Source organism: Dama dama, chromosome 8 (assembly GCF_033118175.1).
Source record: "Dama dama isolate Ldn47 chromosome 8, ASM3311817v1, whole genome shotgun sequence".
Taxonomy (NCBI): Eukaryota; Metazoa; Chordata; class Mammalia; order Artiodactyla; family Cervidae; genus Dama; species Dama dama.
In genome coordinates this window covers 31,565,236-31,581,578 of record NC_083688.1, presented here as the reverse complement: position 1 = coordinate 31,581,578, position 16,343 = coordinate 31,565,236, and the positions used below count along the sequence as shown (strand labels likewise).

The following is a 16,343-nucleotide window of genomic DNA, read 5'->3' as shown; positions in this document are numbered from 1 at the left end:
TTTTGCCTTTTCTCATTTCTTTTTCTTGGGGATGGTCTTGATTACCACCTCCTGGAATGTCATGAACCTCAACCCATACAATAAAATTCAGAGGATCAAGGGGAAAAATGTTAGATGTGAATATGTTTAATTTATTCTCATTTATAACATTTTGAGAGAACTCAAAAATTTTGATTTTGTGAACTCTCATTGTATCTGGAATTTCATTAAAAGAAGACGATCAGTATCTTATTTTCTTATTTTCACACCATAATTTAAGACTGGCATATAAAAAAGGTCATTCGCACTTCATATTATAAAGTTCTTGTTTCTAGTGTATAATATTTTGAAAAGTGGGATATATTGTTTCATAAAAATCAAAGTTTTAAATTAGGTTTTATCTTAGAAAAAACGTTTAAATGATTACCCATTATTCTAGCTTCTGCGAATTACCAGGCTCTGAGAGTTTAATTATTAAACTTATATTACATCCTGAGTAATCTCACTTAAAAATCTCAGAGAAAACAGTCAATCTTCATTCACCACAAACCAAAGTCAAATCTCATCTACAAAGATGAGATTCCATCTCCATATTAACCATAAAGCAATATTTTTGGTTTAATGGATCATTTCAATCCAGCACATTTAAATGGAAAGTAGTCATTGCTTAGAATTTGACATCATATGTGAACCTTTGTGTGTGGAATTCATGCCAAATGTGAGCCAATATTTCAGTCAGTATTTTCCAGTCCATGAGATCTATGGACTTGCTCTTTGAATCACTTTGAGTTGCTTTGTGCATACAAGAATGGAAATGATACATTTCCTGCTATTGTTATGAGACCTTGATCATATTAAAATGTTTACACTCACCTGAGAGAATTGGTTTGTTAGTTCTTGGAGAGAAGACTCTAAAAGGGTCTTGTTGGACAGGCAAAATAAATTAAGAACATTTTTCCCTAGAGTGGTCCAAGAGAAGGCATAATCAGCAATATAACCTGGATAGTTCTCACACAGCTGTCTTCGTATCTCTTCTGAAGTTGAATTTTGCTGTAAAAGCTAAAAATGTGTGTGAGAAAAGCGGTATAACAATGTTAGTAAATACAGATATCAAATATATCAGTCTTCAAGGAAACCGACCTATCTATATAATAGCCATTTTAAGTTCCTCCATTATAGCAACTATTAAATTAAAACTAAAATACATTGAGTTCACCCATGAAAATCCCTGAGAGAATATGTGAATACAGTGATTATTGTCATCTTTATGATTTAAAATATTTACATATGATCTTTTTTAACTGAACTCATTTCTTGCATCTGACTAGACAACCTAATGTACTAGAGCTTCTCTGACAAAAATCCTCAGGCTTAAAAAATCTTAGTTTTTCCTGGGCATTTAGCAGCAGAGATTTAGGGGTCCTAACAATTTGTGACACCTCATGGGAAACTGGCCAGAATTTTTGGAAGACTTCCAAAGAGGACGAGCTTCAGAGTCTAGTCTCAAGATCAACAGTGTTTATTTAGAAGAAGTAGAGAAACATGGATTATGTTTCATTGGAAAAGCAATAATTTTATTTAGGAGTTATGCACTAAAGAAAAAAGAAAAACACATGTATGAAGATACATAAAAGCATACAATTACCAAAGGTAATAATCAGAAAGCAATTTTATAATGGAAGTCCCCCATATATTTCAGAGTACAGACCAGTCACAGATGTAACGCAATTTTTAGCTATAATATTGATCACATTCAGCATTATTAAGTTGTTTAGATATTTATAGAGCCAATTACAGTGAGTTGCAATATTTAATGCACCCTTCCTAATAATTAATTCTTACAATCTGTCAGGTGAAGGCTAACTATCTTCATCCTTCCCTTTTTATATCACAAAATCTACACTATACCTTCCAGTGATTCAACTTCTAAATATAATGAAATAAGACAGGATCCATTTATTCTAGGATATACTCTAAGTGCCAGGTCTTCTAGTCATTCATCTATATCTCTTTCCTAACATTACATATAAATTCACTCCAAAATGATTTCTCTACTTATTCTTGCAAGGGTTGCAGAAAGCAGTAAACAGAAAGAAAGAGGAATCAGAGAGATTGCTGACACAGGCATCAATATGTCATTCTAATTTTTATATCCTTTCTCTGCTCCAACTACTCTGAAAATATGTATCTATACATAGAAAATTCATTCTTACTTATCTCCACTGGATATATGACTCTGTGCTGCCTCACAAAACTCTGAAATTTTATTTCATCTGAGAAAGAGAACCTGGGAATTTCAATACAATACAGTGCTTTTTTTTTTTTTTAGAATAGCATTGATATTTTAGCTATTAAAGAATTTAACTGATATAATACAAGACTGTTTGCTTATAGTATTAGAATATAGAAGAATTGGAATGGAATAAAATTATAAATAAAATAAAATTATTAGAATATGGAAGAAATGGAATGGAATAAAATAACTTTTCCTAGTTTACACCCTGATGTGATTTGTGGAGGCTTTATACTGGAATTAAGTGGGCACATGGTGGGGTTTCCTCAGTTACACAGGGTGATTTAGGTACCTCAACTATTATATAAACCAGGATTTCAAAATCTAGACTGAAATGACTGTGAAGGTCTTATATATCAACCAGCACTGGCAGAATTGCCTTGATGGTATGGTGCCTTTTCCATACATTTTGAATTGTTCTTTGGTTTACTGACATAAACAAGTTTATTAAGATGCCTCAGTTATACATAATGTCAATTCAAGGGGAACTAAGAGACACATATTAAGTAGCAGGGTTTAAGGTCACAGGAATATGAATAACATGAATAAAGATCAGAGTTATGTCTCCATGTTTCAGATGGAAAAAAATGTCTACTAGATAAGATGTGGCTGTATTATTAAAATTCTTGTGTGTGTGTGTGTGTGTGTGTGAGAGAGAGAGAGAGACAGAAAGAGAGAGACAGAGAGAGACAGAGAGAGACAGAGAGAGACAGAGACTGAGAGAGAAACAGTCCCTCTATGGCAAAATGTTGAAAATGATCTCCTCTTAATTTCTGAAGAGCATGCAAAGCAGGACTCAAATGCCCATGGGCCAGCCAAGTAACTTAAACGTATGAATCTGGTTGGATAAAAGACCATAAGGAAAAGTGGGGATTTCAGTTAACAGAAGGGTACCTCTTCGGCCTAAAGACATTCAAATTCAATTTCTTAGAATCCTCGTATATGTGCACACATACACATGTAGCTCATAGGTTGCCAGTATACACCTCTGAAAATGATGTTTATCATTTTGCAATCTGGAATCTTAGAGAGGAAGATGAGTAAACCAGACAGAAATCCATAGGTAAGCTCTTTAAGCCATGCTAAGGAAAGGGATTTTATTACTTTGGGGAGATATTGTTTATAGCTCCAATTTTTCCAAAAGCATTATTAGTATGGATGAGCAAGCAAGTCTGATGGCTGCTATAGCCTCATTTGCTTTCATACAGCTTTTTCTTCCCTGCTTCAGAAAATTAAAAGATCACATATAATGCCACCCTATTTTTTTTTACCAAATGAAAATCTTAAGTTCAATTAAGGGACTTAACAGGGAAGTAAATAAATATCCAAGACTTTAAGGAATTTAGAATGTCTCTAAATTAAGCTTTTTATCAAAGAGCTCCTAAGAAAAGAATCTCTCTGAGATATTACTCCAAATGGGAGTACTCTTCCTATCCTCTATTAATCTAAGGGGTGTTTGTTTACCTGCTTTTTTTATGAGTCCAATACAAAGTTGATGGAAATTACCTTTTCCAAACTAAGAATCCGGGCAAGCACTTGACTACCATTGAAAGTATCTGTTCCAGTACTTTCCAAATCAGCACCTGTATTAGGAAATACTGTGGCTGTTGTAAAAAGAAAGAAAAGATTAGCAAAATAAAAACACAACTCTCTCTCTCTCTCTCTCTCACACACACACACACACACACACTCACACACACACACACACACACGAATCCATAAATATCACTTATGCTTTCACATACTCCACAACAAGAAATGTGTTCAAATATGCACCTTCCATGAAAGTCTCCTACTGGCAAAATGCTGAATTCCATCAGTTTTTCCTTTCACATAAAACTGATGGCTTTGGTTTGCTCTTGGGTTCCTTCCAGTAATTCTAGATGTCATTTGCTTTCATTCCAGTTTATATCATTAAACTTTATCACCAATATTATTGCCTAATAAACGGAATCATTTCAGTGCAAGCCTAAAGAATCTGAGGTGCCTCCACTAGCCCCACAATCCATCACACCCAACATCTGGTTGAAGAATCTGCCAATGTGCAATGCACATCTGGTGATAATGGGTTTTTTTTTAATTATTCAATTGGGAGGCTAAAATCTGCTTAAGATCATAAATTCTCTCCCCCCAAAGTGGTTTCTAAATGATATTTCAGATCAAATAAATGGGAGGAAGCAATTAGTCCAGACTACAGTATACTCTAATTAAGTAATTTCCAAAGTGGTCTCATCCAATACCATTTATAATGTGGCACAGTGTTCTGGGTTAGGAGCATTAGCCGGAAAAGTATGTTCAGATCTATAGCATGGAGGTTCATTAGCCAGTGTATTGACTTTTATAAATTTTGGACAGAAATACTTTATTATCCTCACAAAAAAGAATCTTAATATTCAAAGATACAGTGACCAACATCAGCAGGGCCTAGACTTTGTCAGAATGCTCATGGGGCTGAAGAATTTACATTCCTCTAGACCAAAGCAATACATTTGTGAGATGACTGGCCAGAAATATAATCCATGGCTACTGCACAGAGCAAAGCTAACTGGACCACCACAACAGTATGATCTTATTCTTCTGTTCTTCAGCCTACTCGGTCAGACACCCGGAGATCATCCACCACAGCATGTTAACTCCTCAAAACCACTCACAAACGTATTCCTACTACAATAACAAAAGATTTTTTTTCATGTGGCTCATCAACTTAGATTGGAATGTTAGCGTCATAGAATCTTAAACATCACATGGCATATTTAAAGGTTCTTTTTTTTTCCCCAGAGCACCAATCATAGTCTGACATGGAAGAATCTCTATTTTGTTCACTAATATATCTCCAATAGCTTGGACAGTACCTGCACAATAGCAGATACCAAATGAATATTTGCTAATGAATATGAAACAGTCCTGCTGTCTTGAGAGTTTATTCTCAACGTGTGGCTTCTAATGACTGTATCTCAGGAACATCTGCAGCAGAAGCACCTGAGCAGAAGGTTCAGGAAGCTCAGCATGTGGGTATTCTGCACACTAACATCTGAGGGCCACTGGCTTGGCTGTGAATGAAGGAGTACACAGGCATGATGAATGACGGTGACCCTGAGAGGTGGAGTGGGGGAAGAAGACTATTAGCTGGCAAGTCCCACCCTGACAGTTGCTCTAGTACCAGCTCAGCTGGATGACTGCAACAGGGAGGGTGCTTAACCTTGCTAGGCCTCATATTCCTCACAAATAAAACGTAAAGCTCAGACAAATCTGAGACTCCATTCAATATGTTTTATTGCTGGGCATTCTAACCATCCCAGCATCATTTAACTGTAGACAATGGAAGAGTTCCTGGTCAACTGTGGGAAAGTGTGTAATTCTCAACATTACATTAGTACCATTTAGGCTTTTGCTCCTGAAGAGTATCACAGTAATAACTTAATTTCCTATTATTCTCAAGACCTTTGCATAATTGCACCACCACACTCAGGCAACTGTAAGGAGTGTTCAGATCTCTCAGGATAGGCTAGGCATTCCATCTTTGCTTGAATTTTTAAAAGTACAACTTTTAAAGATGAGACCTTTTCTGGCTGTTCCAAAAGGCCTGTTCTAAACTGGACAGAAGAGGATAGCTTACCTAGTGATGCGTGCCTCTTTTGTGGAACTTCAGTACTGTGGAGTGATAAATTGCTGTCCTTCTCCAGGTTGGACGACTTTCTCAGAATTTCACTAGAGAAGAAAAAGCAAGAACTCTATATCACTCACATTAATTTCAGTTAGTTACAGCAATGTATTATGTGGCAGATTCCAGGGTTCTCCTAGGACTTTCAAATTTTTAATCTACTTTCTAGGATTTTATGACAAAACTCACCTCACCATATATCAATGAATATATAAGGCATCCTACAAAGTAAATTTTTCTTCAGAGAAAATGGCGTAGATAAGGTTGAAATCTTTTTCTTTTTTTTACTATATTCTTACAGAAAAAAAGGACATAGAACTCAACACTGAAAATCTTTACGATACATATTTTTTCTTTTAAAAAATGGTGGATCCCAAACAGATGGGAGTCAAAGGCTGCTTTGGGTACTGAAGTAAAGGTCTGCTTATTTGTCAACCTTTAAAGGAAAACAAGTTTTCTATGTTAAATTAAAGATGGCATTTTGAGGATTATCAAAGATGAATACTTTCAAGAAAGATTCAAAGAAGAAGGGGCAGAACACACATCTATGGAATATCTAGTCTGTGCTAGGTACTATGGTTGGTGTCATGGCAGGTGGCACCAGATGTCAAAGAAAGAACAACGCATGCAGTGTTTTAATTTCACTGAATGTATCAAGGCTGTAATGATAGCATATGATGCCAGGAATCTCTGTACAACATGATCACACCACCTTTTGGCAGAAAATGCTATTGGACCATCCCACAATTCAGCCATCTTCTTCTTCTTTTTAAAAACAACTTCCTCGAGCCTGGTGCACTGGAAAGACCCAGAGGAATCGGGTGGAGAGGGAGGTGGGAGGGGGGATTGGGATGGGGAATACGTGTAAATCTATTGCTGATTCATGTCAATGTATGACAAAACCCACTGAAAAAATAAAAAAATAAATAAAATAAAATAAATTTTTGTAAAAAAAAAAAAACTTCCTGTTTATTATTTTTAAAATAGAAATAATCACATTTTATTGAAAACTTGATATACCTAAAGTAAGTATCTGAAATAAATGTATCTATTTCAAGAATGAAATAAGTCCAGATGTCTGGAGTGAATAATGTGAATTTTGTCTGATTGTTTGTAAAAAGCTTACTGAAGGTACATAAGAACAGATATAAAAAGACAAGAGCAGAAAAGCAAGAAGTTCTGCTTGCTACTGTGGTTTGATTTGACTTCCTTTTTAGAAACAAGATCCGAATCCTGGTTCCAGGGTACTTTATGATTTATAATTGGAAAAAAAAAATCTCTTTTTTTCCCCAGTGTGTCCTTTTAATAAAAATGATAAGAAAAGGTGATATTTGTCTTTATTCCCTAGTGTTCTTCCAGTATCCTCTATAAAATGTACTGGTTGCTCCCAAAGTTCTACATTCTTAATGTATATTTGAATTATTCATGACCATGACTACATTCCTCTAAATCTTCTTATATCCCTTATGCTGACTATTTGGATGGGGAAACTGTTCAGATAAAAATAAGAACTGACCTGGACCTTTTCCCTTCTCTCAAACAGAAAGTTTTAGACGGTTTGAGAAAGTCAGTTTCACTTTTCTTTTTCTTGACACTTTTTTAGTTGAGCTTGAAATACTGTAAGGAGCACCACTGAATATCAACACACTGTGAAAATAAAGGGAAAACTACCTTCATAAAAATTTTAAGGAATAGGGACAGCAACAAAAACCAAAGGGAAAGCAACAATGATCAAAAAGAGCAAGAGAAAAAACTGAGTAATAAATGGGAGTGGGGGAGGTGATAAGAAACTAAGGAAGTATGAGCTTGGAGAAGCAAAAGCTGCATTTGCTCCACAGGGGACATCTTGCCCATTTCCCCACATTCAGGTAAAAGCCCTAAAACTACTCCTTCAAATATTCTTTCGATACCAAAGACAAGTTCATCCCTTTCCCAGCAAACTACTGGCTCAACAGTTCTGAACTTACTCAACAGAAAATGGCTCCACTGGACAAGGAAAATTCTGGAGGCTTCTTTTCTAACGGGACCTGCCTTGACCAGGAAGTGGCCATAGTTACATGGTGGTCCATGCATCCCATGTTACAGGAGTGGGGAGGTGGTTCACCTCCTCTTAGGTGGTCGTGGTATGGCTTTTTGCCAGGGAGAGAGCATGGGCTATCATACGTGCGTTGCAGTTCATCATCCTGAAAATTTCCCGGTTTATTTTGTCTTTACAGTATGTAGTGTGATGGCATGGGTACTCGGCCCCTGCACAACTATTATCTGTAAACTCAAAACGGAGACCACAAAGTAAATGTACAACAGCAAGCATTGTGGGTAAAAAGATGAATTAAGGCTATTAGGTGAAATTCAGTTTATCTCCTCCAGGAAAGGTAACTGGTTCTTTTAGCTCCCTATTAAATTGCTAAGGGAGCACAGGAAGGTAGCCAGTCTTACTGAGTTCAGGGTGATCTCTGACCATGCTTATAGACAGAGAACTCTATGCTTCTTAGACAATGAATGGGTTTCCATTATTTCACACAATTTAAGCACTTTGTTCATACTTAGTTTATATCAATTTTAAGTGTACTATGTTTGCTTGTGTACCTATTCCTATCACTTTTCCATTTTAGGCTGTGACATCTTTGGAAGTAGGCACTATGATGATCTTTTTATTTGAAACATCTAATACGGTACTGAACCATAAAACTGAATAGCTGATTAAATAAAAATAGATGGTATTGCCAGGGTGTAGAAGAACTTTGGAGTTAATAGGTATCTTTCAAATTCCATTTCTGCCTCTTCCTAAAAAATTGCAGCCTCATCTATAAATTAGGAATGATACACCCATCTTGCAAAGCTGTCATGAATATTGTGTGAGGTGTGCTTATCGAGTTCCTATTGGGGCCCTGTCATCATAGATACTCACCAATATTAACTGTCAAAGTGCCCACAAAGATGGTACAAAGACACAACCTTCACCATCAGTATGCAGCTGAAGCCCCACACTTATGTATCTATGGTCCTCACAAGATCCTTCTAGAATACTAGAAGCTTCAGGATCTTTGGACACCAAATGGATGAACCCTTATTATTCATAAACTGGGGCCTGCACACATTGGCTGGTGAGGTGGGAAGAGGCAAAGGGCCTAATCCAGAATTTTATAACTCTTTCTTCACTTTTAAATTTAATTTCTTTATCAGTTTACTCGTAAGAGGAATTTACCATTTGAAGGAATGATCAGTTTTCTCTTTGGGCTGTAAAATTCTCAGGAAGAGTCAATCTACAGTGCACTCTGTTGGCAGATGGCACACGACAAAGACTGAATAATGAAGAATATCGTTTGGAAGAACGGATAGCTAAGGCAGCAACATTTTCATTTATTTTTTGTTCTTTTTAAATTTTAATTTATTGTTTTTATTGACAGATAATTGCTTTACAGAATTTTGTTGTTTTCTGTCAAACCTCAACATGAATCAGTCATAGGTAAACATATATCCCCTCCCTTTTGAACCTCCCTCCCGTCTCCCTCCCCATCCCACTCCACTAGGTCGATACAGAGCCCCTGTTTGAGTTCCCTGAGCGATAAAGCAAATTTCTGTTGGTTATCTATTTTACACATGGTAATGTAAATTTCTATGTTACTCTTTCCATACATCTCACCCTCTCCTCCCCTCTCCCCATGTCCATAAGTCTATTCTCTATGTCTGTTTTTCCATTAGTTCAGTCACTCAGTCATGTCTGACTCTTTGCAACCCCACGGACTGAAGAATGCCAGGCTTCCCTGTCCATCACCAACTCTCAGAGCTTACTCAACCTCATGTCCATTGAGTCAGTTATGCCATCCAACCATCTCATCCTCTGTTTCTCCATTGTTGCCCTGTAAATAAATCCTTCAGTAGCATTTTTCTAGATTCCGTATATGTGTGTTAGAACACAATATTTATCTTTCTTTCTGACCCACTTCACTCTGTATAATAAATAGGTTCTAGGTTCATCCACCTCATTAGAACTTACTCAAATGTGTTCCTTTTTATGGCTGAGTAATATTCCATCATGTATATGTACCACAGCTTCTTTATCCATTCATCTGTTGATGGACATCTAGGTTGCTTCCATGTTCTAGCTATTGTAAATAGTGTTGCAATGAACAATGGGATACATGTGTCTTTTCAATTTTGGTTTCCTCAGGGTATATGCCTAGGAGTGGGATTGCTGGGTCATATGGTGGTTTTATTCCTAGTTTTTTAAGGAATCTCTATACCATCTTCCAAAGTGGCTGTATCAATTTACACTCCCACCAACAGTGTAAGAGTGTTCCCTTTTCTCCACACCCTCTCCAGCATTTATTGTTTGTAGAGTTTTTGATGATGGCCGTTCTGACTGGTGTGAGGTGATATCTCACTGTAGTTTTGATTTCCATTTCTCTAATAATGAGGGATGTTGACCATCTTCTCATGTGTTTGTTAGACATTTGTGTGTCTTCTTTGGAGAAATGTCTGTTTAGGTCTTTTCCCCACTTTTTGATTGTGTTGTTTCTTTTTCTGGCATTGAGTTGTATGAGCTGCTTGTATATTTTGGAAATTAACCCTTTGTCAGTTGTTTCATTTGCTATTATTTTCTCCCATTCTGAGGGCTGTCTTTTCACCTTGCTTATAGCTTCCAGTTTTCCCAGCACCATTTACTGAAGAGGCTGTCTTTGCCTCACTATATATTCTTGCCTGAAAAAAGCAACTTTTTAAAATAGCCTGGTCTGCCTCCCTTGTTGCATACCTGGCTGTACAAAGACCCTTGGAAAAGGAAGCACCCAAAGAAGGCAACACATGCATAAACATATGATCAATCTTACACTGTATCCACCATATTTATTCATAAACTCACAAGCATTTATTAAATTCCCAGGACATATAGGGGGCAAGACAAACAAACAAACAACAACAACAACAAAACAGGGACTATAATATGTTAATGGTAATAGCTAAGGAAGGATATGGCCAGGGGATGATGACCACACATGACCGGGGGTGCTAAATTAGAGTTATCATTTGCATTTTGTATAGAGCAAGATCCTAGAATCATTACCTAATTCATGGCTCTTGCTACCTTAAAATCTTTTTGTTCATCCTTTCACTACACTAGTGGTTCCCAACTGGGGGCAATTTCTGGCCCCTCCCCTGCTCCCAGGGGACATTTGACAATATCTGGAGACATGTTGGCTGTTACACTGGATAGGAGTGATGTTAGTTGTATCTAGAGGCCAGGGATAAGAGTAGAGACCAGGGATGCTACTAAACATTTTACAATGCACAGCACAACAAAGAATTATCTGGCCCCAAGTAGCAATACTCTACTAGGCTATGATAAAGAAGTGGACTTATTCAATGACAACTCAGTCCCCACCAACTCCCTAGGACCAACTCAGGAGATTTAAAAATCCTATTCAGGAATTTGGAATAGGTATAAGGAAGTCTGAGAGAATCTTTCTCATACTAGATATCTCTGGGAGGTATATTAAGGCACTATGCAAAACTTTCGGTGCCTCTTGAATCCAGCATGTAAGCTCATCTAGATCCAGAAAATTCAATCTTCTGGGTGAGGCAAGAAAGGCTGAGTCAAATCTTCAAGTGACCCATGGCATCATTTTGACTTTTACCAGACCCAGTTCACATGTCCAGTACCATGGAGATGGTTAAAAGCATTGCCTCTAAGATGCTGAAGAAGTAGATTCTGACTCTACCACATTTATAGTGCTCTACTTCAAAAGGGACTTAATAAGGGGAACATCTTGGATTCAAAATGTTAAATTTAAGATACTGGGAGGGAAACTAGGCTGAATAGTTTTACTTCTTCTCAGACATGTCTACCAACAGTTCCATTTGGGAAATGTCACATTTATAGATATCACCATAGCGGTAGGATTTATGCACTTATACTGAATGTCTTTGTATTTCCTGTGAGTGGGAAAGACTACCTGTGTGGGTGGCATCCATGTGCACCATGGTAATTCTGTCTTTGAAAGGAATTGCTTCTAGGAAAGACACATATGGCAAATCCTAAAAAGAAAATTCTGACATTTTTTTTTTTGTCTCTAAGGATTAGTTAAACTTATTCTATTTTTCATTTTCCCCATAAAATATACAGGTAATGCAGTGACACCTGGAAAGAAGGTGTGAAATATGCTCCAGGCCCAGTTCTGACTCCAGCTTCAGATGACAGGCATTACTAACTTTAGGAACAAATATAAGAATGTTATAATGGCATTGAGGCCTCCTTGGTTATACAGTCGTCCTTCCTGACTACCCCCAAGCAGAAGTCATTCACAGGAAAATTTTAACTTTTTCATCATTTCTTGAATTTCATCCTCAAGTTCATTCCTTCAGGGTCTTCCAGGATTCAGATATAATCCCTGCATGCCCATGTTCAACATGCACCTCTCTTCTAGGTGGCTCACTTGCCAATCAACAACCAGTCAAGGTGTTAAGATTTAGAAATGCCTTAATATGTTGCGCTGTCTTAGGGCTCTTTATATTCTTTGGAGGGACTTTGGAGATGTTATATCTGAGCTAATACATTTCTAAAAGTTTTCAGAGGCAACGTGATGGGGCAGATGAGGAAAGGTCTTGGGGGCAGATGCACATCAGAAGCACGTAGAATAAGGGGGAGGAGACAACGTTGCAGGAGGTTTCAGATGACCCTGTACATATTATGTCCTACCTAGCCCTGACACAGGGAGATTAACCTGGCAACATTACAAAGGAATTTGTAATTCTGCCGTCACAGTCAGTAGCAAAGCTGTCTGCCTATTCCTCTAAACCAACTATACAAGGATCACCATTCATTTCTTTCTTAGGTTCTGAGATTCTTTTTTGAAGTTGTTGTTGTTGTTGTTTAGTCACTAAGTAGTGTCCAGCTCTTTTGCAACCCCCTGGACTGTAGCCCGCCAGGGTCCTCTGTCCATGGGATTTTCCAGGCAAGGACACTGGAGTGGGTTGCCATTTACTTCTCCAAGAGATCTTCTCGGCCCAGGGATTGAATCCCACATCTCCTGCATTGGCAGGCAGATTTTTTTTTTTTTTTTTTACCACTGAGCCGCCAGGAAAGCCCTTCTTTTTCTATCTCAAATACACCTTCCTCTAGTCTGGTAACTGCCACCCTATCTGACCTTCATGATCTCACCCATACAGGTCTCTGGAGAACTCTTCTGACATCTCCCCACCCAACCCTCTCTCCACTCCAATAAAATATCCAACAGTCAGATATATATTCTTCAGACAGAAACAATGTCTCAGAGTGCCTATATAACTATTCACCATCTGTTTTTTTTTTTGTCTAATGTTGTAGGCACCATGAGAAGTAAACAAATAGCCATCACATTTGCCATGTGACAGATTAATTTACCTGTTTAGTAGTTTTTGTCTTTCTCCCACCAGATTTTAAGTTTTTATGGGAATGTGCCTTAGTCATCTCTGTATCCACAGTAACTTGGATAGTCTCCAGCACATGGTACATGTTCAATACACTCTAAATCAACGAATTAACAATTTTGCTTGCATGACAGTTAAAGACTTCCTTCCACTTTGCTTTTGATAAATGATGTTTTTCACCTTTATTTTTATACAAATACTCACAAAAATGATTACTAGATGGTTATACACTACTCTGAAATTAATACAGTTATGAGACCTAATACATCTTACTTCTTGTTTATAGTCAAATGAGGATGCATACCTGTTCTACTTCCAGTTACCCTAGATTCCCAATAATATCTTTAGTTTCTAAACACATCCATATTTTTCACTACTAAACAAAGGCCTTGGTACTTAAAAAAAATGCCTCTGAATAGAATCAGATTAGCTGTGTTTCAGGTTCTGTAGGAGCCATTCAATACTCCAAGCAAAGGTATGAATTTGGAAACCACGGGTCATGGATGAGTGTCGACACGACAGAGACAAGGAGTGAATCCATGGAGGCAATTCCCCAGCAGGAGCTGCGGGAAGGCTGAATTGTTTCTCCAAATAATGACCCTGTGAGCTCTGCAAGATGATCTTTGCCATTTGCCAGCTGTGTGGGCAACAGCACAGTCAGGAGCCCCCGCTGCTCTGATGTATTCTTAGAGGCAGCGCAGGGATGAGGGACCATGAGGGTAAGTCCCATGATGCTGGATCATCCCTGTGCAAAAGAGCAAAACAATAAACGTAATCATTTCTTCTTTCAGACAGCTCGTTACAGTTGATGCTGAGTTGATGGTTGAATTTTTTTTTAAACCACCTCATCCTGAAGCTAATGCTTAAAGAAATGAATTTAATAACAGAAGACTGGTGCTAATGCAAAAATGCATCAAAACACCTGGCAACTGGCCAGCAAGCAGTGACCTCGGTGTGATCATGTCTTCAGAAGAGCATTCTATTAAAATAAACATGGTGGGCCTCCTTTGATAAGGCCAAAGATAGCATTTTTTCCCCCTCACTTACAAAACAGAAAAGGAAGACTGTTTTGTTTCTTAATGTGGCTATGCTAGTGAATCTTTCTTCACCAAAGGGAAGCAATTTAATGAAATGACTTACCCAGTGTGGAACAGCTTACCTAGTAACCACGTCCCAGTTTCACTGCATGGCTATATAATACATAAAAATTAATAGCATGGTGGGAGATATCATTAATGTAATTTTATTAGTGCATGTAATTTCCAAATTAAGCTCCAAGTACTTGGTAGTTTAGAGAAAATACTGAACATACAGCAATATACAGCTTGAACTCAATATAATACCTGGATATTAGAATAAAAGTGAAGAAAAGAGATCTGATCAGCTATCTAGAGAATAACCAACAGAGGGTAAAAATAAACTTGGACTTTAATCTTAGTTCTAAAATCAACTCAATGGCTCATCTCAGGGGGCTCCATGAATTTGGTCCTCTATTATGTTACTGAGGACCATATACATAGAAATACACAGAAAAATACTTTTTTGGGGGTAGTAATGTGTATAGATAGACTTCTTAAATATTGATAACTATTCTCCTTGTTGTTACTTAGTTCTTCATGAGAAAAAAAAAATACAAAGAAGAGAGCACCAAGTGGAACCAGTTTGTTAATAATAGACATTAATTTTGCTCATATCTTCTCTAACACTTGGTTCACGAAATGTCCATCTCAAGTACAACTTCACCATGAAGGTTTACCTGATTACATCAGCTGAAAGCTCTCTTTCTACTATAAATATGGAGGATGTCTTGCTTCAATTTCCTCCTGGCATTCTTTTTTTGCACTATCTCCTATTATCACTCATTCAACATTTACCTTCTCCTGCTAGCCCAGATGATAAAGAATCCACCTACAATGCAGGAGACCTATGTTGGATCCCTGGGTCAGAAAGAAGGGAATGGCAACCCACTCCAGTATTCTTGCCTGGAGAATCCCATTAACAGAGGGGCCTGATGGGTCCATGGGGTTGCAAAGAGTCAGACACAACTGAGCAACTAACACTTTCCCTTTCACTTTTCTCCTGCTAGAACACAGGCATAAATCATGCCTAACTCGTCACTCACACAGGGACACAGAGACTGTGAACTAGTTGAATGAATAAAGTATTCATTCAGTTTATCTCTACATTGAGTATCCAGGGGGACAATAAGCTCTAGTCATCTTTTGGTCTCCTTGCAGATACACAGCTAGTTGCTAGTTGAGGTAATGCTTGTATGTGCTTAGAACGTTAGTCTCATAGACAGTATGTAATGCCATTTCCCTGTTTAAAAATTTCCAATGGCTTCTCATTATACTAAAAACAGAAGGAAAATTCCTTCTGTTTCCTTACCTGTTTGATTCTTCATGCTCTTTCTCTGGGGTTTTTCATTTTTTCAACAAATCCCCTGCCTTTCATCATTCTGCACTATGTTCTATTCATATCATATTAGGCAACTTTCTGTTCCTCTAAATGATCAAGTGTGTCCCCGTTTCAGGATCACTGACTGCTTCTCTGCCTGGGACTTTCTCTTCTAGATGCTCATATGCTAGTGCTGGCTTCTCCTGGTCCCTGTTGGTCTCCTCTCAGATGTCACCTTCCAACAGAGGCCCTTCTTTTGCTATCCTATTTTGCTATTTAATTCTCACCTTTCAGTTTCTACCTCTTAATTTGCTCTATTTTCTTGCCAGAGCATTTACTATTATCAGTGATTATGCTATTTATTCATTTGACTGCTTTTTTGCTTTTCCATTAGAATGCAAGTAACAAAAGGGTAGAGAACTTGTTTGGTTCACCTCTGTATTACAGTGCCTAGAATGGTGCCTGGCACACAGAAATTTCTCAGCCACTATTTCTTGAATATATTGATAAATGAACCAGTGAACATCAGAGCGCTTTATGCATAAAGACTAAATAACTTATTGACACAATAAAAACCGGTGTGAATCAGCAACCCAACAATTATGTTGT

The 16,343-nt window shown here is 37.6% G+C and overlaps 1 protein-coding gene across 1 annotated transcript in view; it reads right to left on the bottom strand.

Moving 5' to 3' along the window:
* ABCA12 (ATP binding cassette subfamily A member 12) overlaps positions 1–16,343 on the bottom strand; it is a 200,489-nt gene that overhangs the window by 121,254 nt on the left and 62,892 nt on the right. Inside the window, exons 4-6 of the mRNA XM_061148811.1 lie at positions 5,889–5,980; positions 3,779–3,876; positions 853–1,038 (exon numbers count right to left, since the gene is read on the bottom strand). Of these exons, the coding sequence (XP_061004794.1) occupies positions 853–1,038; positions 3,779–3,876; positions 5,889–5,980 (376 nt within the window). The remainder of the gene's footprint in view (positions 1–852; positions 1,039–3,778; positions 3,877–5,888; positions 5,981–16,343) is intronic.